Consider the following 24,588-nt stretch of genomic DNA (forward strand, 5'->3'; position numbering starts at 1 on the left):
CTGCTTGGAGTCCTCAATTTGTAACAGTTATGTAAGAGAAAGCATCACCTTTTTGGGGGTTAAAATAATTTGATAATAAGATGATAAGAGGTGGCCCTCCAATTTTTGCCTCAAAAGACATGCAAGGTTGAATCATTTGTTTCTGAGAGATCTGTCACTCAAGGGAAGAGTTCTTCTCACTAAACCAGAAGGCATTTCTCGCTTATCATTTTACTGCTCAGTCACTTTATGTTGACAAACACACGTAAATTAATTGACAGAATATGTGAATTTGAATGAAAAAACAAAGTTCACTACTAAGAAATCAGTAATATTAAATTCATATGATAAAGGTGGTCTATAGACTTCAGCTCTCTGAACAATGCTTTTAAAATAAACTGGCTTAGACAATATTTTCAAAACCCATGGTCTGTTTGGAATCTAATCCCTCTGTATATTTACTCTCATTTAGGTGGCAAAGAATTTCTTTTAATGTGCAATTATAAAATTGAAAAACTTCAAATTAAACTCTCTAAAATCTATCATCAAGCACTTGCTGCTTGGACTCTCAATTAAGTATTAATTTATGCTTACTCAACAATATATAGATATGTTCTCTGTTGTTTTCTTTCTTTTTTCTTTTCCTTATCTCTTTTTTTGTAATTTTTATTGTATTGTGAAACATGTATGTTCTTCTTATGTAACATGGAAGTTACTCATGCTATTTGCTGATAAAGCATAAAAAAATAGCATTTGCTTGGTGGATGTAATTTGGGTTGTTATGAAAATTACCATTAAACGATGAAGCCACAAAGGAATGTAACATGTAACGAATGTTTAACAGTTATGAAATGTTTTTAAAGAATCACTTTATTAGTTTTCTTTTCTTGCTGGTCAAAAGGAGATTTATGTTTTATCCAAGCTCTTCTCACTCGCAACTTCAAGGCATCTGATATTGTCACATGTCCAAGAAAAAAAAAAGTGCCCATAATGTGACATTACTTTCAAAGAGAAACTTTTGCCATCTATAGACTTACGCAAAGGACATGGAAATTTGTGCCACAAACCAAGGGAAGTTCATTTTGTTATAATGACATATTTTGGCGTAAGATTTTCAGTTTGACCGTGTAAGCTTAAAACTTAAATTCCCACTCATGTGTTAAAAAAATGCAGCCTGAAGAAGCGTTATGTGAATAATGTGTGACATGCCAAAGTTCAGATTTATCTTTTGAATGGCTGAATTCAGAATGGCATAGCATTATATGCTGAAGGCATTGCAGAAATAGTAAAAGTAAAACATTTCACGCTTGAACAAATTTCAACTGGTCGATAAGAGAATGCAGAGTCCCATGTTTTAAAGCAGTTGTTATTGTTCCAGTGCCAGAAAAGCAGAATATCAGGTTCTCACTCACTAATGGTTTTCACCACATACAGTCAATCCCAAAAATATTCAGACACCATATATATATATATATATTTACTGGGTGCAGGACACTATAGTTCATTTATGTATATGTATATCCATGTGAGGATATCAAAATAAAGTAAACTGACATATTATACCCAAAAATTCTCATATAGTGGACCACCAGTAAAATGTATTCAGACACTTTGACATGACCATGTTTTGCTTAAGTGTTTTTCTTTAATTGCTAGTCCATCCTTTTTACACCACACACAATTAAGCATTTAATTGGTTGACTATTGGCATTATCTAATTTTGTACTTAAATTTAACATCTGGCAGCTATTCAAACTAATTAATTTGTGAGACAGTCTAACAGAAGGATGGCCAAAACCAGTGAAATATCAACTGAGTTTTTGTCATATTTTATTTACCATTTTCTAAAGCATAATGAATAAACTGTGATAATGTGAGAAATGTTGAAGGTGCCTGAATACATTTTGGTTTGACTGTAAATTGCTGAACAGACACAGTTTCATGAGTTCACTGTTGTGCTGATGTTAGGTGATTATTAGGTCAGGTTAAGCTGTCCACCGCATGCAGTCAAAATAATTCAAATGATGACAATGATGCTGGTGATACATTCATGAAAGACTGAACATTTTATTTAAAATCGCACAGGTAAGTCCAAACCTAAATTTTGGTATTACCGGCATCACCTTTCTTTTTAAATTTTTTCATCTGCCTCTTTTTGTTTAATGCCTAATTCTCTTTCGTTTTGTTTCTCTCTTCTTGCGGATTCTTGTGGTGCACACTGCTGTGCCCTGGTTAAGTTGTGAGCAAAACACTCAAACTGTCTAAAATCGCTGCTAAACAGCGCAATGATTGATGCAAGTGAATTCAATACCTGTCTGTAGTTATAAAGTGTACTTATAGACCTAACACGTGTCACATTTGGACATAAATTAAACATTTAAACAGACATTGAAACAGGCTTCTATAAATCATTTTACTCTGCATTAAACTTAAAAATATATAGGCCTATATAAAAAAAAATTACCCAATTATTAAACTTACCAGCAATGTCAATTTTATTTACTTTTATCAAAAGTCTCTGTGCCTACAATGTGTTTTCAAACCAAGACATACTTTGTTTTTGTTTTTTGTTTTATCCAATTTTGCAAATAAGAATAGTATAAGATACTATTATCCATTGTTTTCCAATGTCCATTTTGGGTCACTAGCACCAAGGATTGGCAGGCATCTGAACCAATCCAATGACATGCGGTCTGCAAAAGTGAAAGTAAAAAGTAACAAACGAAAGAACAGATAAAACAGGCAATAAAATGTTGTATCTAAGAGAAAGAACACTGTCTTCCCTGCTGAGAATGCGCCAAATGAACTTTGAGGGGCTGCTTATAGCCTAACAATGCATGATATAGATCAAAGAACATTGTAGAAGTACACATTTGACCCTGATATTAAACACTGTTGAAACAATGAAGGCCAGAAAAAGTTTCCATGCACTGCCATCAGAAAGGAGTAACATTGAGTGTACACTGTAAAAATTTACTTAATTCATAATATATATATATATAATTTATTAATTTATTTATGTTTTGTTTGTTTGTTTTTAATTTTGTTTGTTTTTCTTCTTTTTTTTGTCTTGCACAACTGCACAGACCAATGGCGTATCGTGTGCCCAAGTGGGCAAGTCCATTTGCCATAAGCAGCCGCTGAGTGAGCAAACGGGACTCGGTGAGCTCACGTCGGCCCAGATCCTGCATGCCTCACTCTCTCCACAGCGAGAGGATTCCCCTGTGCTTTTCACCAGCAAAGATCAGTGTCCCTCTTCCGGTGCAAGTGGCTTGGTCTCATTTGGAGGGTCCGAGGAAGATGACAGCAATGATCCTATATCCCTGGCTGCTTCAGATTTAGAGGAGTGGTCGAAACCCCACTAAGGATTCCGCAACCCTGGACCAAACAAGCAAGATGATTCCCGGCCCAGGCTACACTCCGAGCTCATCTGAGTCCTCTCCAAGGCAGTCGAGGAGCTGGGGTTAGACCCCTTTTTTTCCCCAAAGGTGCATGAAGAGCTGACAAAGTCTTAGCGTGTCCCCTAAACAATCTCTCTCCAGACATCTCTGTCCTGAGCCAGTCATTCCTGCTGTCCAATCCACCTCCAGCATCTTTGGAGGATGTCATCTTTAAGCTTTAAGTTTAAACCTATGGGCATGAGAGACGCTACTGCAGATAAGCGCCAAAAGTCCTCATTAAGACTCTTACTCTCTGTTCTTTTATTTATCGGAAATATTGAACTTAACCCTGGTCCGGGCAAAAATGCCTTTATGTCCGCTTTTTTATATTTCCTGGGATTTTATACTCATGTTTTAAATAACACTCTGGGCATGGGCTTACATTCAGGTGTCCCACACATGGATTTATCTCAACCGCAGTGCTTTCAACAACCTGTAGGCACATCGATTACACCTCAGTTGCTATTTAATTCTCCTCTTGTTACACCTCAGCTATTTAATTCTTCTCCTGTTATCCCAGGCTTTAATTCTAAATCTGTTAGAGCACAAAAAATACCATTGTGTCTAAGGAAAAATCCAGTTACTTTATGCCAACTTGGTAGAATCAGAGGTTTCAAAGTTTGCCATCTAAATATGAGAAGCCTTGTTCCCAAACTGGATGAATTTAAAATCATGCTTACTCAAACAAAGGCTCATGTTATGGCAATATCTGAATCATGGCTGACTCCTGTTATATCAGATTCATTTCTTGCGATTGAAAACTATTTATTATATCGCAAAGACAGGACCGATAGAACTGGTGGTGGTGTTGCTCTTTATGTAAATAAAAAATATGCACATTCTATAGTAAAACTATCAACAGTATCAGAGTCACTTCAATTGGTTATTCATTTTACAAATCAATTTTCAGTTACTATTATTGTCACATACAAGCCTCCAAATGTCAGTCCAACTGCATATTTTTTGCAGTTCTCGGACTTAATAAAATCGGTTAAAACTAATGAGCTTGTTATTCTTGGTGACATAAATTTTAATTGGATTGATAACTCATCTAAACTTCTGAAAACAACTGCCATAAAATATGGTCTTCATCAATTAATTAAAGATCCCACCAGATTTGGTAAAACACGAAATTCTATTTTGGACCTTATTTTCACTAATCAACCCTCCAAGTATGGCATATCAGGAGTGATAAACACAGCAGTTTCAGATCATTCACTCATATATGTCATTAGGAAATGTTTTAAACAGTCAAAATGTCATAAAAATAATTACATTAAAAAAGTACCAAATTCAAAATTGTCTCAGTTTAATGCTGAATTTGCTGATACTGATTGGAGTAACGAGATGTTTTTGCAAAATCCCGATCATGTTCTGTCAAATTTCCATAGGAGAGTGGAGACAATACGTCAAAAACTACCTGTAAAATACATATTAGACAAAATACAGTACCTTGGGTAACTCCTGATATTTTACAGCTCCTAAAAAAGAAGGCCTCTTCTTTGAAAGCCTACAGATTATTAAAAACACCTGAAGCTAAGCTTATTTTCACACAGTTTAGAAATAAGTGTAATTTTGAATTATACAAAGCAAAACAGTCTTATTATGAAAATCAAATTAGTCGAACAGTTTCCAACCCAAGAACATTATGGCGAACATTGAAATCAATAACTGGTGAAAATAAAATTAAAAATAATAATAGTTTACAAATATCCATAAATGGTACTCTTCTTACTGATCATGATAAAATTGCTAATTCTTTTAATGAGTATTTTATTGCATCTGTACAAGAATTATCCTCTAAATTTACTATTCCTCTGTTTCTCACATCAGTACCAGCATTATCTCAGCAATTCTCTTTTTCTGAAATCGTACAAAATGATATAACTAATATCTTGTGTTCTCTGAATGCTTCTCATGCTTGTGATATAAATAATTTAAACATGACTTTTCTTAAAACTCATGCCAGTACTCTTATACCACTTTTTCATCATTTAGTTAATCTGTGTATTAGACAATCAGTATTTCCTGCCATGTGGAAAACGGCCCAGATCACCCCGATGTTTAAATCTGATGATCCAACTAATATTTCCAACTACCGTCCAATTGCAATTCTCCCAACCATTTCCAAGTTGCTTGAAAAAATATTATATAATCAACTAATTAACCACCTTGAAAATAATAACCTGCTCAGTGATTGCCAGCATGGCTTTCGACCCTTGCGGTCAACTATGTCGGCTTTGCTGCTTCTCACTGAGCAAATACGTGCGTCTCTAAACAAGGGTCAGATTACTGGAGTTATATATATCGATTTTCAGAAAGCTTTCGATATACAGTCAATTATCAAATTCTGTTAAACAAACTTCTTTCTTTTCATTTGTCATCTTCCGCAATAGATATGTTTACATCATATTTAAGTGACAGATCTCAGACTGTAAGAATCGGCACAGTAACATCACAGCCACGAGTGTGTTCTATGGGAGTTCCACAGGGCAGTATTTTAGGTCCTTTACTTTTCCTTATGTATATTAATGATCTTCCTTGTGTTTTGAATTTTTCTAGTTCTTTGCTATATGCTGATGACACTGTTATTTTTCTTTCTGGTTCTAATATCGACACAATCAATTACAAACTTAACACAGATCTGCAACATTTACATAACTGGCTACAAGATAATCATTTAACACTTAATGTCAAGAAAACACAATGCATGTATTTTTATTAATCTAGGAGACAGCTATCCATATCCAACCCTATCACTTTTTCTAATCAAACGCTTTCAATTGTATCAGCATATAAGTATTTGGGAGTCTATCTTGACTCACATCTTACTTATCAAGAACATGTTCAAACCCTAACCAGAAAGTTAAACCAAAAGTTATATGTTTATAGCAAAATTAGACCATACTTGTTGCTTTCTGTTTCAAAAACCTTTCTTCATGCCATCATTCTGTCCACTTTGTCGTATTGTTTACCTGTTTGGTCACTAACAACAAATGAGATTATTGAACCAGTAATAAGACTTTATAATAGAGCTCATAAGATCCATGTCAGGCTTCCAGGCTGGACTCACCACTGTACTGCACTATCTTTGTGTAATGCCTTGACATTCCAGAACTATAAAATAAGCCATGGGATAAACCTGTTTTATCAAATCTCAAATGGACACACTGTAACTGCTCTAACCGAATTGGTTCCGAAACTTAGCTCAAGGTCTGAGCGTACTACGAGATCTTTTACAAATGGACTTTTGCCTTTACCGGCTTATAGAAACTGTTAAGGACAGAGATCTTTTTTTTATGTGCTCACTAAAACCTGGAATGAGATCCCACAGCACATCAGAACTATCACATCAAGAAGACTATTTAAAATAACATTTGCTCGCCATTTAATGGACAGGTATGTCTGTGACCATTGAGACGGCTTTATAGCCCCTCCTGTTGCCCAATATCTTGGTTTGTGTGTTTGTTGTTGTCTCTAGCTGTCTAGTGCGTGAGCTTTGTTGTGTATGTGGGTTTTATGTTCTGCAGAGCAGGAACCTGCTGAAAATCAGTTTTATACTGAGCCAGGCCCAATTGTCCTTAATCTTTTCCTGTTTTAAAAATATAAATCAATCAATCAATCAATCAATCAATCAATCAATCAATCAATCAATCAATCAATCAATCAATCAATCTTCCACTGGTTGCTGTTTCATTAGTTGCCACAGTTCTTCGCTGCTGAAGAACTTTCTTGTTTGGCCAGCCTCTTCTGAGGCAAGTGTTGATGAAAACCTGGTTACCTTTCGAGAGGTCTCTCCTATTGCGTAAGTAGCTTAAGCTATGGGAAAACTCCTTTTCTCGAGAATATTAAAGCCAACATTTTTGAAACGCAGTGCAGCTGCACAGCATACACAGATGAGCGGTAAGAGCGGTCATTGGCTGTGCTGCGGCAACTGCATGAACCTATGACGGGGTGGCTCAGACGCGTAGTCCAATCAGGGCAATTTGCGCCCTGACGCGTCAGAGCCCGCCAGGATGGGCGTGACCAGAGGCTATAAATTCAGCCCATCGGGCCGTCAAAGTCTAGATTTAATCTCCTTCAGCGAACTTCCACTTCGCTGATTCTCTGGATTACAAGCCTTTCGCCGCCGTCGACGAGCAACCCAGCGGAACAAGCCCCTGCTTCGCAGATCTGAGGACGCCGGCTTCCTTCGCCACCTTCAGCCCGCTGTTCTGCTGTGCCATCCGGCGCGCCGTATCCTTTTTACTGTGTTCGCTGCCGCGACACTTTCTAAAAGAGAAATTTCATGCGGGCGTTGTTTCAAATGCCTCGCACCAACTGCGCCTCGTGCAGAGGCCCTCTCCTCGGTGGAGATCGCCACATCCTCTGCGCTTCCTGCCTGGGCCGGGACCACGCAGAAGCTGCACTCACCAAGGGCAGCTGCCCTGAGTGCGACAAGATGGATCTCCCCACTCTGCGGGCTCGCCTTGCCGTCTTCACCGAGGATGATCCCTCCACTTCCGCTCTCTCTCGCCCTTTGCTCGAGCCGCGCAAGAAAAAGCGCCGTTCACAAAGGATGCCTGAGCGGACAGAGACTAGTGATTTCACGCCGGCAAAGTCCCCGCGTGCTTTGCTCTTTCTGGATGATTCCCCCTCGCCAGTTCAGTTCACGCAGGTGGACCAGCGCCCCTCTTTGCGAGCGGCAGGTCTCGTCTCCTTCGGAGCGTCGGACGACGAGGAGGACAAAGCTGACAGCCTTTCTTTTGCTGCATCTTACGACTGGACGGGCTCCGCTTCAGACCCCGTACCAACGACCCAAGCCAGCACAAGGGCGAACTTGGACTCTGAGACCATTCGTGTTCTCTCCAAGGCCGTCGAAGACCTCAGGATCGATTGGTCTTCCCCGGAAGAACCAGGTTAGATGAGTGGTTCCTGCAAGGGCGCCGGCAGGCCCCTGAGCAGAGACCCGCCCCATTTTTCCCGGAAGTACACGACGAGCTCACTAAGTCGTGGAAGGCGCCACACTCAGCTCGCCTGAAACATTCCTTTTCCTCGACACTCTCCTCCGTGGACGGCGCGAAGGATAAAGGATACGAGGCGATTCCTCCCCTCGAAGAGGCCGTGGCCGCCCACCTCTGCCCGCCCACTGCTGCCGGATGGAAAGCCAAAGCTTCTCATCCGTCGAAGCCCTGGCGCACTACTTCAGCTCTCGCCGGTCGCGCATACACCGCCGCCGGCCAAGCTGCATCGACGCTTCACACTATGGCTGTCCTCCAAGTGTTTCAGGCCAAGCTTCTCCACTTTCTGGAGAAGTCTGGACCTGAACCGGAGGCTTTTAAGGACCTACGCAGCACCACTGACCTGGCCCTGCAAGCCACGAAGTCAACAGCCCAGTCCATCGGCCGCAGCATGGCGAACCTGACTGTTCTCGAGCGGCACCTGTGGCTCACGCTCACGGACATGAAGGACGCAGATAAGACAGCTTTTTTCAACGCGCCTATCTCCCCGAGTGGGCTGTTTGGTCCAGCCGTTAAAGGGTTTGCCGAGCGCTTCACCGAAGCTCAGAAGGCGTCGTAGGCTATGCGCCACTTTCTGCCTAAGCGCTCTGGCTCCGCCTCGAGCCGCCAGAAGAAGGCGCCGCCGCCTCCGCATGTGAAAGCGGCACCGACGGTCACTCAGCCCCAGCCAGCGACTGAAGCCCGCCACCGCTCCCGCTCCGCCACACGCCGACAGTTCCCCGAGAGGCGGGGACCCCGACCCAAGATTTCGTTGGACCCCGAGCCTCGCAAGACTTCCTAGCCACGGAAGAAGAAAAAGGGAGAGTTTGAGTCCCGCCAAGGCCGGACGGTTCTTCCTAAAGTTTATCAAACATTCTCCAGTCCCCTCCTCACAGGCGGCTGGAACTGCCTATATTGCAGTCAATGGGCCGGTTACAAAACACGCTCACCTGCAAACAAACGCCGTTTTAACGGCGACACACACAAAGCACGAAAAGAGCCCTTTTCTGTCTGTGTCACCAGTAGGTCACGTGCCCACCACAATGTCTGCACCCCTACACATAAGCACTGTTCCCACAGTCTCAAGCATTTCCCCAGCCCATGCTGGAAGTTGCATAAATGTAGCGCACGTGTCTACTGTCATGTACACACCCCTGCACACAAGCACTGTTCACACTGCCATAAACATTTCCCCAGCTCAAGCGGGAAGTAGCGATCTTAAAGAGAATTAAGATCAATATAACTCAAAGGGGATTGAATTACAGTGAATAAGAACCAGATTAATATGCAAATTATTCCGAATTAATATTTAACACTTTATCAACTATTTGTCCACCGATAAATTGAGATTAGGGTATTTTATCAATTCTGGACAAAATATCCAGAATATCCTATCCCGTGGCCTACGGTAATAATATCATAAAATTATGATAACTGATTATGAGCAAGGTAACAAAATCTACAGTTTAAGGCAGTAACTTGTAATCACACAGCACAAGACGCTTGTGGGTCAATGACGTATAAGGATTTTCGACAGGCCAATTTTAAAATACAAAAAAAATTCAAATACCTGTTGCAATTGTTCAAACATTAAGGATGTTGTGTACACCTAAAAATTAATTTAAGTGATTTTAGTGTTTTTCTAGATGAATTGTCCGTAGCCTTAAAAAATGTCATGTGGTGCTGGTGCGACCGTGATTTATCTTAAAATGAATAAATTTCCTTAACATGCTTAAACATTTTTTTTTACAAGTTCTTAGTAATTAAAGTGTTTAGAAACCAAGTATTTGCATTTCTTTTGAGTTTTTGTAAATAATGATCTCATTTTTTGTTCTATAATTTCTGAGTTGCCTTCTTAAATCTAGTTAACAGACTTATTTTTCCTGTAAATCACATAATAAAAAATAAAAAAAATCATTTACTAAAGCATACTCTATCAGTGATTCATATTTCAGCCACAGAAATAAGATATTTTATTTTAAATTTAATACAGTGATTGCTTTAAGTGGTCGCTCCAAATGACACGAAGACCTTATATAGTTAAAAATCTATTTAAAGAGATCAATGAACAATACATTTTATACAAAAAAATGTAAACCAGATTTTATACAAATTTCACAGAATTTTCCTGAACATAAACATTGTATAAAAATTTTTTTTATATAAAAATCACATCACAAACACAAGTGCACCATTTAATTTAACTTGACTTAGAATTTATTTCTAACAAATAATAATGTTATAGATATAAATTATTTCATAAAAGTATTGTATACAGGTAACATTTGGGGTCAATAGTTTTTTTTTTAAGTAAATAATAGTTTTATTAATCAAGGACACATTCAGTTAATAAAAAGTGACAGTAAAGATATTTAGGCTATAATGTTATGAAAGATTCTATTTCAAATAAATGCTGTTCTTCTGAACTTTCTATTCATCATATAATCCTGATAAAAAAATATGATTATTGATAATAATCAGAAATGTTTCTTGAGCAGCAAATCATTAGTGACCCTGGATCACAAAAACAGTCACAAGTCACACAGGTTTATTTGTGGCAATAGCCAACAATACATTGTATGGGTCAAAATTATAAATTTTCTTTTATTCCAAAAATCATTAGGATATTAAATAAAGATATATTTTTATATATATTATATATAATATATATTATAAAGATATTTCATATTTTGTAAATGTCCTACCGTAAATTTATAAAACATTTATTTTTGTGAGTGAATATAGCAATATCGCAAACATAAATGGACAACTTTAAAGGCGATTTTCTCAATGTTTCGATTTTGCAGCACCCTCAGATTCCCGATTTTCAGTTGTATCTTAACAAATCTGTATGTAATCTTAACAAATCATACATTAATGGAAAGCTTATTTATTCAGCTTTCATATGATGTATACATCTCAATTTCAAAAAATTTACCCATGTGACATTGACCCATTGAGTGGTTTTGTGGTCATTTAAATATTAGAATGATTTCTGAAGGATCATGTGGTCGCACCACATGATATTTTCAAATTCAGTCAAAATGTACAGGCACAGAATTGGCCACCTAAACAAAAAAAGCTAGCTTCCCAAAAAAGGTCACTATGAAATTTATAATAAAAATATATATTTGTAGAAATAACTTTAATATTAATTTGTTTTGAGGTCATACCATGACATACAAATGTGGCAACTACATACCAACCATTACAGAGGTTTTATTTTTTTTTCCAATTTGAGAGAATTACAAACCTGCTTGCTGCTTCCATGGGTCCTTGGTAAATTGGTATATGATGTAACTTCCTGTGTTTGAATAGTTTTCAACATAAAAGTCCCAAAATGGTTGTTCCTTGATGGTCGCACCACATGATACTTCATAAAATGGACATCATCGGACAAAGTTTGTTTGTATATTATGATGGAAATATAAATACAAATGCTTTGAATTTTTTTAAAGGATTACAAAACATTTTGGAAATCATGCCAAATAGTGCAGAAAATAAATTTGAATAAATTCCGAGTAATTTCAAAGACTTTTTCAAAACAGAAGTTATGGCCGGACGGTCGCACCACATGATGTTTTGACACTTTAAATAACAACAAAAAAAAAAAAAAAAAAAGTAAAGGTTTTTGATGAGTTAAAGTGAGTAGGCTACATACATGGGAGAGCTACTACAAATATACAGTATCTTTTTATGCATTTAAACCCGTTTTTGCCTGAAAAAAATGCAATCGGACAGAAAATGTAGGCGTCACGTCATTGACCCTTGTGTGTAAAATCAACCAAGACTTTATTGAACTACTCTAATACACACAAACTAAAATAAGAAGACACACAGACATTTATTCAAACAGTGACAGAGAAAAGTGATGTTATTAATGGAGGGTGAGTGGAGTCCCAAATGGGTGAATTACATAATGGTCTCAGCATGAAAGAGGGGGAGTAGGGAAGAGGGGGAGAGATGTGTTCTAACTTCTGAGGTGAGACTTTGCATCTCAAATGGTGAGTTCAAATCTAATTTCCTTTGTTCTCTCAGAGAGTAGTTCTCTCTTCCAGTTCTTCCAGTTTTTCCAGTCTTAAAAAAGTAGGCATTACCAAAAAGTCTCTTGTAGGCTATAGGATTCAATGTCCGCATTGCGATTTATCGCCATTCGTCAACACTCCGACCCAAGCACAACCCACGCGAGATATAGGCCTATGAGTATGACACTGGGTTCATAAATCATATTCACAATATTACAGCAAAATCATGCGCATCCGGTAGGCTAGCCTACCACCCACACAGAAGTGAAATTAAAAATAAAACGAAAGAGGGTTAACACGTCTTGAGGAAGAAAATTTCACTGTCTTTTAACTAAGCAGCTAAGTTATATAGTCTTTTTTCTGAAGACCGATTTTGCATTGACTTGGAATCGTGTTAAGAAGGGACAAGCGCGTGCACGCATTTTTTTTTTACAGAGATTATCCATAACACCTGGATTCGTTAATTTAAAGAATGCTCAAGATTGTGTATATGCTGTCATGCTTGACAGTTGTCAATGCAGGTAAGTTAATTTAATGCTTTCCTATCACCTTATTTTGCAACGTGGAAGTAAGCTTTTTTCTATTAATGTGTGTGAGAATAGTAAAACTATTTGTCCTACAAACTATAATTACGACATAATATGGTAAGAAATAGGGGGAGAGCGGGGCTCAAACTAACGCGGGGCTAGTTGTAACACCCTTGTTTCAAATACTACCACACATGCTGTCTAACACAATGATATTACCACTGACTCTCTCGCATACCATTATTTGACTTTATTAACCACTATCAGTCAAAACATAAATACAGAAAATCGACTTAAATAAGGCTACAATGATAAATGATACAATATAGACCTACAAACGTGTTCAATTATGTTGTATATGAAATGTTTATGTTAACGCTGTGTGTGTGTGTGTATATATATATATATATTTTTTTTTAACGCTATATATTAACATAAACAATTGATATTATACAATATAATTGAACACGTTTGTAGGTCTTGTATCATTTATCATTGTAGCCTATACACATATACATATACTGTACATATACATATATCCTACAGGTTTTCTTTTCTTACTGGCTGAATGTTTTGTGCTCACGATTTAACTTGATTGTTTTAAAATATATGAATACATTTCTCTCTGGTTTTGTTTGGCAGCTGTAGTACATTTTATGGTTATTAAAAGAACATTAGAACATTACAATCTAAAAAAAAAGCTTTTTAAAGCAGAACTTAAAATCACAAAAAAAAAAAAAAAAAAAAAAGCATAGACTAAATTTTAACTGATAAGATGAATCTGAGCTTAGTAATTGTATAGCCTACATTTGATTTACCCCATTACAATATATATTTAATATACTTTATTATGTCTTTCAATTTAAACATAAATATACAATTGGACATTTTATTTAAAGACACAATATTTTCCCCAATAATTGTTCCTTATTTTTCCTTCTACTTTGTTTTCCTTTCTTTTTTACCCTTTTGTGACAATACCCACCACGTCCGACACATCAAAAAACACACAATTAGAAAAATAATCAATAAGTACATAGTTAGACAATTTAACATACAACATAAAAAGGAAAAAAAAGATGAAAAAAAACCTCATATTTATATCAAACTCTTATAATTACACAATTCCTAATATGGAATTCAAGTAATATTATTTAAACAACTAATAATACTAACAATAATAATACATAAAATAATAAGTAGGTAAATTAAAAGGGAGGGAGAGTTATGTCATGTAAAAATCATGTAATATGTATTCATTTATTTAGAATATTCTTTGATTTAAGAGGTGCCCATATGTAAAGTGATCCACTGGAGGCAAGTGTAAATGAGAACCCAAGTGCAGTTTATTATAAACAAAACCAAACATGAAACAAAAACATGGCATGGCGTGGCATGAAACTCAAAACAAGACATGAACTTGAACAGAACTCATAAACAGTGGTTACAGGGAACAATACTTGACAAAGACACATGGGAAACATGAGGGCTAAACATGGAGAAGGCAAAGTTGGCAACTAGTTGCCATATTAACACTATATAGAGAAATAATTGCACCAAAATTCATAATCTTTGGAAGATATCACTATTTAACCATAGCAAAAGTACATTTCTGACTTATGTAAATTTTTCACGTCTATTTGGTGTTTATTTAAAATTTCCAATCTGATATTATTTTATTCTCCAATATGTTATTTGACAGTTTATATGGTTCTTTAATGCTTCGCTAACTAGCAGAAGACACTAATCCCAGTTGTGCAGGTGGGGCATGTTGTAATACTGTGTTACAATGTGCCCCTTTTAGAACTATGCTATTCTATTCAATACTTTTATGAATTCTATTGAGAAAACTTGAGAAAAAGTTGAATAAAGACTGAGAGTCAATGTTCAGAAATTATTAATTATTATTATGTTTTGAACTATGTTGTATAGCTGTATTTTCCGGTGTGTTCGTTGTCAAACTCAAAAAAAAAAAAAATTTAATTATTAAAAAAATGCCATTATTTTATATGAAAAAGTTATACATTTTATTTTATTGAGAAAATATTTTCTCTATGGAAGCGCCCAGCCACCCTGCGGAGAAAGCTCATTTCGGCCACCTGTATCAGGGATCTTGTCCTTTCGGTATAGGTGAGAGGAATGTGGATTGACCGATAAATCGAGAGCTTCGCCTTGCGGCTCAGCTCCTTCTTCACCACGACAGAATGGTACATCAACCGCATTACTGCAGAAGCTGCACTGATCCGTCTGTCAATCTCCCGTTACATCCTGCCCTCACTCGTGAACAAGACCCCAAGATACTTGAACTCCTCCACTTGAGGCAGGAACTCTCCACCTACCTGAAGTGGGCAAGCCACCCTTTTCTGACTGAGAACCATGGCCTCGGATTTGGAGTTGCTGATTCTCATTCCAGCCGCTTCACACTCGGCTGCAAACCATCCCAGTGCATGCTGAAGGTCCTGGTCTGATGGGGCCAACACGACAACATCATCCGCAAAAAGCAGAGACGAAATCGTGTGGTCCCCAAACCTGACACCCTCTGGCCCCAGGCTGTGCCTAGAAATTCTGTCCATAAAAATGATGAACAGAACCGGTGGGATTGAGGAGATCCTCGAAGTATTCCTTCCACCGTCTGACGATATCCCCAGCTGAGGTCAACAGCTGCCCACCTCCACTGTAAACAGTGTTGGTAGGGCACTGCTTCCCTCTCCTGATGCGCTGGATGGTTTGCCAGAATCTCTTCGAGGCCAACCGGTAGTTATCCATGACCTCACTGAACTCCTCCCAGGCCAGATTTTTTGCCTCCACTACCACCGGGCTGCAGTCCGCTTATGCCTGCCGGTACCCCTCAGCTGCCTCATGAGTCCCACAAGCCAGCCAGGCCTGAAAGGACTCTTCAGCTTGACGGCATCCCTTACTTCCGGTGTCCACCACCGGGTTTGGGGATTGCCGCCTCGACAGGCAATGGAGACCTTACGGCTACAGCTCCGAGCGGCCGCATCGACAATGGAGGTGGAGAACATGGTCCACTCGGACTCAATATCTCCAGACTCCCTCTGGATCCGGTCGAACCTCCGCCGGAGATAGGAGTTGAAGATCTCTCTGACGGGAATCGGCCAAACGTTCCCAACAGACCCTCACAGTACGTTTGGGTCTGCCGAGTCTGTCCAGCTCCCTCCCCCGCTATCGGCTCCAACTCACCACCAGTTGGTGATCAGTTGACAGCTCCGCCCCTCTCTTCACCCGAGTGTCCAAGACATATGGCCGGAGGTCGGATGAAACGACCACAAAGTCGATCATCGACCTCCGGCCTAGGGTGTCCTGGAGCCACGTGCACTGATGGATAACCTTATGCTTGAACATGGTGTTCGTTATGGACAAGCTGTAACTAGCACAGAAGTCCAATAACAGAACACCGCTCGGGTTCAGATCAGGGGGGCCGTTCCTCCCAATCACGCCCCTCCAGGTGTCACTATCACTGCCCACGTGGGCGTTGAAGTCCCCCCAGTAGAACGACGAAGTCCCCAGTCGGAGCACTTTCCAGCACCCCTCCCAGAGACGCTAAGAGTGCCGGGTGCTCTGCACTGCCGTTCGGCCCGTAGGCACACACGACAGTGAGAGACCTATCCCCTACCCGAAGGCGCAAGGAAGCGACCCTCTCGTTCACCGGGGTGAACACCAACATATGGCGGCAAACCCACACCAGCCCGCCACCTCCCACCATGGCCAACTCCAGAGTGGTAGAGAGTCCATCCTCTCTCCAGGAGTGTGGTTCCAGAGCCCAAGCCGTGCGTGGAGGTGAGCCCGACTATCTCTAGTCAGATTAGATCAGATATCATTTTAAGCTTTCATGTGGTCATGTTACAATGTGCCCCTCACATGTTACAATGTACCTAACCTATGGGGCATGTTGTCACATTTCACTTTCATTCTTTAGGGGTATATCAAGAAAAAAGTATACACTGTATTAATAAAACAAAACCACATAATTGTACATGTGTGACATGTGTGAAATGAATGTGTGAAAAAATAAAAACTCTGAACCCTAAGTAGATTTACACAAACTGAGAAAGTCAAAAAGCGTTAGGTTGTGCCCCGCTCTCCCCTACCAGTTTGCAATATTAAACCGCAAAACGAGCTGTTGTACAGTTCAAAATAACTGAAATCGGACACATTTACAAATTATCTTAAAAATAAGGTAAATACTACTTTTTGTTTCATAAAAAAACAAAAAAAACAATGGTAGTAAATGGTTTTTAGTGTTTGTCTATATATAAACCAATAGACTCTGTATAAATAGCTACGGTCAGCATGAATGTGGTTGACTGTATTCCCTTATCTAATTGTGATGTTTAGCTAACAGTTGTTTACAGTAGGATGGCAAATGTATCATTTATTATTCTATTGTAATTTATTATTTATAGTTAAAATTAAATATATTAAATATAATTAATATTAAATATAATTAAAATGATCAGATCTTCTTTTGAAACTCATACAAGTTTGGAGGGTGAGTAGCCTAAATGTAAACAGAGTTTATATTTGGGTGACCTATCCCTTTAACGTTGCAATTTTCCTATTTGTCAGTGAATGTTGGATCGTTTTTCAGATTTTGAATATATTTTTATTTTTATTTTTTGTGACATACAGAAAAGGAGAAATATTGAATTAGGAAGTTTAGGAAGATCTTAGGTTATAATAATGTGTCTGCCTGGTGAACAATTAATAATATGCCTATAGAAATATTCATATTTTTTATGTGAATTGTAATTTTGCACAATGGCTGCCTGCTGCTTTTTTAAAATATTGTTAGTGTTAAAGTATCATGGTCTTGTCATAAACTCAACTATGGACTTGTCCTGGACTCTGACTCAAATTAGCTGGTCTCTGCTACAACATTGCCTGTTAATATTGTTTATATATTCTTTCACCCGTTTTCAGCATGGTTAATAATGCTGCATCCACCATCCAAATCTCTCTTGATTCATCCTGCCTATTTTTGCTTCTCTGTTTCACTGTTCCACATCAAGTACAAGGTTCTTAACAGAGGAACTTTCTCAAATATTTTAATGTGGATGACAACTTTTCTAATTAACTTTACAATTTATAAATACTGTGTACTGATTTAATATATCACATGTATATCGTTGTGGCAAATAAACAAACAATTCTGAATAAGAGACAAATAGGCCTACACTAATTGTCTTTGAGGTTTATTTTCTTGCAAGAAAAGGTCAGCAGTCATACAGTCACTCAGAGTGAGGGCAGCTTTTCTTCTTTTATAGACTCAACTCTCAGAATGTCTCTCTAGGCCAATGATGGTGTTTTCAACCATATGTGGAACATTATGAGACTTGTTCATCATATTTTATCCTTGATCTCCTTTCACGTACCAACACTCTTTTATTGCCATATGATGGTCACACACATCTTAAAGATAACATTCTTCTTCAGTTATAATGCCAGAGGAAGATAAGTCTGAAATGAAATGTATAGTCATATGTTATGGTCTAAAGTTTTTGAATTGAATTGAATTGAATTATGGTCTAATTTGACTAATCTGTACTAATATTTCTCGTCCTTGTGTATCAACAGGTTCTCACTCACTGATGGCTTTGGCAACATATATAGTTGGACAGACACCATTTCCTGAGTTCAGTGTTGTGCTGATGTTGGATGATCTGGAAATAGGATATTATGACTCAACCACATGGAAACCTGTCTATCGCACTAAGAGTGATTCAAAATACTATGATGAGGAGAAAAGTGATGCTGGTGTTATATTTCAAGACATGTATAGTAGCATGAAAACTCGGGATTTTTATGCTAATGAACACCTCAATCACACAGATGGTGAGAACTATACATTATCATCATTAACAAATAATTTAATAACAGATGTAGCTTTCTATGTGTTTTATTAATTTTATTTTAAAAAATTGATGCCCTGAGGATGGTCGTTTGACCGAAAGCTTGGCTATTAAATTTGCTGAAAGGATTCAAGTGTGCAGACAGTTTTATTTATTTTTTGAGATCTTCAGTTTTCTTTGTCTGGCACCTTGTTGTTCGTGAGTGCGGTGTTACTCCTTCAAAATTAAAAAAAAAAAATTGATGTAAGACTTTAAGAGGGTAATCATAGAGTCCAGAATATTCATTTTCAGTTCACTACATTTTATATTGTGTATAGGACTAATACAAATATTTTTTTTCTTTTATTTGAAGGTGTACGTGTGTTTCAGAGACTTGTTGGATGTGAACTGTTGAATGATGATAAACCAGGTCCAGTTCATTCCTGGGATGCTTTTGATGGACAATGTATGGAGGAGTTCACCTATTACCTGGAAAAAAACGATATCCATTTGAAAAAGCCATGGATGATATCATGGGACCAAGTAGAAAAGCTTCAAATACAGTTTCTATATGAACATGTTTACCATCCTATTTGCATTAAAACTTTGCAGAGGTACCTGTATTTGGAAAAGAACAATGTGATGAGAAAAGGTGAGATAATCAACCTGATTATCTTCAGTATAATTAAGATAGAAAAAAAAGTATAATCAACAAATATGACCCAGACAGCGGCACTGACAGAAAATGCGTGCCTCTGAATGCGTAATGAAACATGAGAACCATAAATAAATAACAACAGTAACACTTCTCATTATTCTCTGTAGTGAAACCCAGAGTCAGACTCATGAGGAAGAAACTCCCAGACGCTCAAGGGCTTCAGATCAGCTGTCTGGCCACTGGCTTTTACCCCCGTCACATTAACCTGACCCTGTTCAGAGATGATCAGCCTGTGGATGATGACCAGATCACAGGAGGACAGATTCTGCCCAACGGAGACGGAACTTACCAGATGAGGAAGAGTTTAGTGATCAGCGATGAAGAACTACGTGAAGGACATAAATTCAACTGTACAATGAAGCATCTCAATCTGGACAACAAACTGGACATTATATTTGGTAAATAAAAATGCCCAAACCAGCAAGCAAACAAACAAAATGCCCTTTTTGATATCAACAGCATAGATTTAATAATAATAAAAACTATTTCAGTACATATCTTTAGCTTTTGTATTTATTTTCATTTTTTTTTTTTTTTACCACAATTTCAGATAAATATGACCCAGGAGGATCCGTCAGTCTGTCAGTAGTTATCAGTGTGCTGGTGTTAATGTGTGTGGCTGTTCTCATCATAATTGCACTCATCAAATGGAGGAAGAGACACGCTGCTGGTAAATGTTCTACAGTCCAGTTCACTACGTTTGATGCTCAATTAGAAAATGACACCAAACATCATGTTCCTTTAGAAGAGGCTCTTTCAATGTTTACCGTATACAGTTTTGTGATTGTGACTTTTTATTCTGGTTTATTTCATCTTTTTCAGGACTCTGAGACGTCACTGAATAAATACTCCCCTACTCCATGTGAGTATACTCTGCTTTAAATGAAGTCAGCAATATGTTAATTTTAAGTTTAATTTGGGAAAATATCTAGAAATTGAACCAAATGAATGTTTTATTGATTTCAGCCTCCATGCAAGATGAAAATTGAGTCTATGTAATGCATTAAATTAAAAAATCAAGACAACACATGGGAAAATGAGCATTTCGGGGAGTTTCCAAGATGATTCCTTGATTCCACGTGTTTTGATCAGCTCTGCATTCCCAAATACTTAAATTGACTTGTAACATTGTTGCAAAGAAGACTTTGAAAGATGGCTATATCACAGTGATTCGTCAGACACAACAATGGGTGGATCTGAAAAAAGGAAAAGTACGGTGGCCGAGAGAGCTCAACGCGCTGCAACTGAAGAAAACACATGCAAATAGAAAAACACCTGCAAATTAAGAAGACATCTTCATCAGTTTCACAACACATGTGTGCTCCAAATACTCACAACACAACCAAATACAGAAACGCGCTGCAAAAGTTCACAACACAAACAAATCAGAAACGCGCTGCAAATGGGACAGAACACAACGGAAATGTTTCCGGGGAACCCAATAAGTGACGGACCCGGCTGGGACGTGCTTACAGCTGTCTACTTTTATTATTATGATTTTTTTTTGCAAAACATACAGAGATGACACGTTTATGACATACAACTTTGTATACAATATACAAAATGTATTTACAATATGTTCAATGTCATAAGAATACTAAAAAGAACAATGAGCTGAAGACTAAAATAAATAAAAAAAGATAGAGAAAAAGAGGGAAAGACATTAATCTATACATCAGTTACATTGTACACATTTTGTCATGTTATGTTAAAATAAGTTTCATAAGAAATGTTAGAATGCAGCTAGGGTCCAAATATGAGATGGCAAGTTTTAAAGTTGAGACACTCACACACAGATATAACGCATATTTTAAAAACTTTGTTGTATAAAATGTATATTTATTTGCAACAGTTATGTTAACAGCAATAATACTATATTTCTGGTAAGAACAGCTATTCAGCTGATGGACACGCGCTGCGTTGTCATGGGAACATCCCAGGTGAAAATAATGAGGAAAATATTACGTTGTCTTTCGTTGCTCCCTTCATCAACATAATGGCACACAAGTGCCCCGCTCCCTCCAAAGTGCCCAATTCAAGGGCTCTGCCGTCTGCCCCTTTAAGAGAGTAGGGCATAAGTAAAGCTCACGAGCAATAAGCACGTCCCAGCCGTCCGTCCGTCCGTCACTTATTGGGTTCCCCGGAAACATTTCCGTTGTGTTCTGTCCCATTTGCAGCGCGTTTCTGTATTTGTTTGTGTTGTGAACTTTTGCAGCGCGTTTTTGTATTTGTTTGTGTTGTGAACTTTTGCAGCGCGTTTCTGTATTTGTTTGTGTTGTGAACTTTTGCAGCGCGTTTCTGTATTTGTTTGTGTTGTGAACTTTTGCAGCGCGTTTCTGTATTTGGTTGTGTTTGGAGCACACATGTGTTGTGAAACTGATGAAGATGTTTTCTTAATTTTGCGGGTGTTTTTTCTATTTGCATGTGTTTTCTTCAGTTGCAGCACGTTGTGCTCTCTCGGCCACCGTAGTACGGTGCTGGAAAGAAGGCTGGAAAGTCCAACCAAAGCGTAAATGCTAACACTGCTAGCTAAACTAGCAGCAGCACTCAGGTGGCCAAAACTTTTTTGAAGATCCCTTCCAGTGATCTGATTACAGACAACTTGCATGATTATCTTACACAAGACACTGATCCAGATGAATTTATACTGGTGGAGGAAGAATTTCCATCTCTCCCTGAAACTCCATGCAAGTCTCCATCCCCAAACAACATAGCACTGTAGACAGACACACTACGGTCATCCTCGCACAGATCTCAGAACTTTTCTGTGATAAAAAATGATTTAAAAATGCTATTTGAATTTTTTTAAAAAATGTTTTAAGTATTGTAGTGAACTGGCAAAAATTAGGAAAATTGGTGAGGATAATATTTGAGGTAAAATTTCCATCTTCTAAAAAAGTAGAGGAAATTTCTGAACAAAACATAACTTGCTGAGCAGAAACTTAAATTAGAGGAAATTTACAAAAGAATGGCTTGAAGAGGGCGAGAAGAGCTCTGCCTATTTTTTTTTATTTGAGAGGCATGCAAGCCAAAAAGAATTATATTGAGCAATTGAATATTAATGGTAATATTGCTGAGGACCCCAAAATCATTGCAAATTTTTGTTGAGTTTTATAGTTATCTTTACACCTCAAATTTTTGTCAACAGTCTACTACTGAGTTTTTCGAGTCCTTGCCCAACATAAAGCATCTTAGCATAGGGGATTCTAATATACGAAGCCCCTCTCAGAATTAGAAGAAATTATTGATGCCATAAATTATTTGAAAAATAAGTCTCCAGGAATGGATGGTATAACATAAATTTCATAAAGCATTTAGGAAGACCATAGCTCCTTTTTTTAAAAAAGTTTTTATGGAGAGTCTTGAAAGAGCTTTGCTTCCTCCAACCCTGATGTGTCAAGGACTTATCACCCTCAAAACCAAATAAAGATCCCATTTTAATTGATAGTTGGCAGCCAAATACGTTGCTAAATAATGATTATAAAATAATTGCTTTGGTTTTATCAAAAAGACTGAAATTTGTTTTAAACTGATTTGTTTTAAAAAGAAAAAAAGGCGCATCTTCAGTATTATACGTTTGGTTTTGGATAATTTACATAGATCTCTAATGATTGTTTTGGACTATAAAGATTTCGAGTCCTTTGGAAAGCCCTTTAAAGGGAATTAAAAGGAATCAATACCAAAGTGATAAGTCAGTTAGCCGATGACACTGCCTTGTTTCTGAAGGATATCTCTCGAGTAGATATTGCATTAGAAACTCTTAAGCCCTTTTCCAAAGCCTCAGGTCTTTATCATCAATTAATGCGAGCTGCGTCCAGTTGGCAACTGCTTGGAGTCCTCAATTTGTAACATTTATGTAAGAGAAAGCATCACCTTTTTGGGGGTTAAATAATTTGATAATAGGATGATAAGAGGTGGCCCTCCAAATTTTGCCTCAAAAGACATGCAAGGTTGAATCATTTGTTTCTGAGAGATCTGTCACTCAAGGGAAGAGTTCTTCTCACTAAACCAGAAGGCATTTCTCGTTTATCATTTACTGCTCAGTCACTTTATGTTGACAAACACACGTAAATTAATTGACAGAATATAAGAATTTGAATGAAAAAGCAAAGTTCACTACTAAGAAATCAGTAATATTAAATTCATATGATAAAGGTGGTCTATAGACTTTAGCTCTCTGAACAATGCTTTTAAAATAAACTGGCTTAGACAATATTTTCAAAACATGGTCTGTTTGGAATATAATCCCTCTGTATATTTACTCTCATTTAGGTGGCAAAGAATTTATTTTAATGTGCAATTATAAAATTGAAAAACTTCAAATTAAACTCTCTAAAATCTATCATCAAGCACTTGCTGCTTGGAGTCTCAATTAAGTATTCATTTATGCTTACTCAACAATATATAGATATGTTCTCTGTTGTTTTCTTTCTTTTTTCTTCTCCTTTTCTCTTTTTTTGTAATTTTTATTGTATTGTGAAACATGTATGTTCTTCTTATGTAATATGGAAGTTACTCATGCTATTTGCTGATAATAAAACATAAAAAAAAATAGCATTTACTTGGGTGGATGTAATTTGGGTTGTTATGAAAATGACCATTAAACGATGAAACCACAAAGGAATGTAACACAGGTAACGAATATTTAACAGTTATTAAATGTTTTTTAAAGAATAATATCACTTTATTAGTTTTCTTTTCTTGCTGGTCAAAAGGAGATTTATGTTTTATCCAAGCTCTTCTCACTCGCAACTTCAAGACATCTGATATTGTCACATGTCCAAGATTTTTTTTTTTTTTTTTTGCATCCTTATACAAATGCCCAAAGTGCCCAAAATGTGACATATTACTTTCAAAGAGAAAACTTTGCCATCAATAGACTGACGCAAAGGGCATGGAACTTTGTGCCACAAACCAAGGGGAGATCATTTTATCATAATGACATATTTTGGAGTAAGATTTTCAGTTTGACTGTGTAAGCTTAAAACTTAAATTCCCACTCATGTGTTCAAAAAAATGCTGCCTGAAGAAGCGTTATGTAATCTAATGTGTGACATGCCAAAGTTCAGAT

The 24,588-nt window shown here is 37.6% G+C and overlaps 1 protein-coding gene and 1 long non-coding RNA gene across 5 annotated transcripts in view; one reads left to right on the forward strand and one right to left on the reverse strand.

Moving 5' to 3' along the window:
- The window catches only part of LOC309512418 (uncharacterized protein), a 45,714-nt gene that overhangs the window by 13,190 nt on the left and 7,936 nt on the right, over nucleotides 1-24,588 (forward strand). For 2 of the 4 annotated variants that reach the window (XM_082187983.1, XM_082187982.1), the window contains exons 7-11: nucleotides 18,546-18,803; nucleotides 19,173-19,451; nucleotides 19,625-19,915; nucleotides 20,068-20,201; nucleotides 20,349-20,379. In XM_082187983.1, the coding sequence (XP_082044109.1) occupies nucleotides 18,546-18,803; nucleotides 19,173-19,451; nucleotides 19,625-19,915; nucleotides 20,068-20,201; nucleotides 20,349-20,379 (993 nt within the window). Of the gene's footprint in view, nucleotides 1-18,545; nucleotides 18,804-19,172; nucleotides 19,452-19,624; nucleotides 19,916-20,067; nucleotides 20,202-20,339; nucleotides 20,380-24,588 lie in introns of all 4 variants that reach the window. The other 2 variants (XM_082187985.1, XM_082187984.1) reach the window with 2 other exon arrangements.
- LOC309512459 lies at nucleotides 522-24,141 on the reverse strand. Its single transcript, XR_014211039.1, has 2 exons — nucleotides 23,917-24,141; nucleotides 522-572 (listed from the first exon to the last, which is right to left on the reverse strand). It is a non-coding gene; the product is annotated as an uncharacterized lncRNA (long non-coding RNA).

Source organism: Leuciscus leuciscus (assembly GCF_965113295.1).
Source record: "Leuciscus leuciscus genome assembly, chromosome: 13".
Lineage (NCBI taxonomy): Eukaryota > Metazoa > Chordata > Actinopteri > Cypriniformes > Leuciscidae > Leuciscus > Leuciscus leuciscus.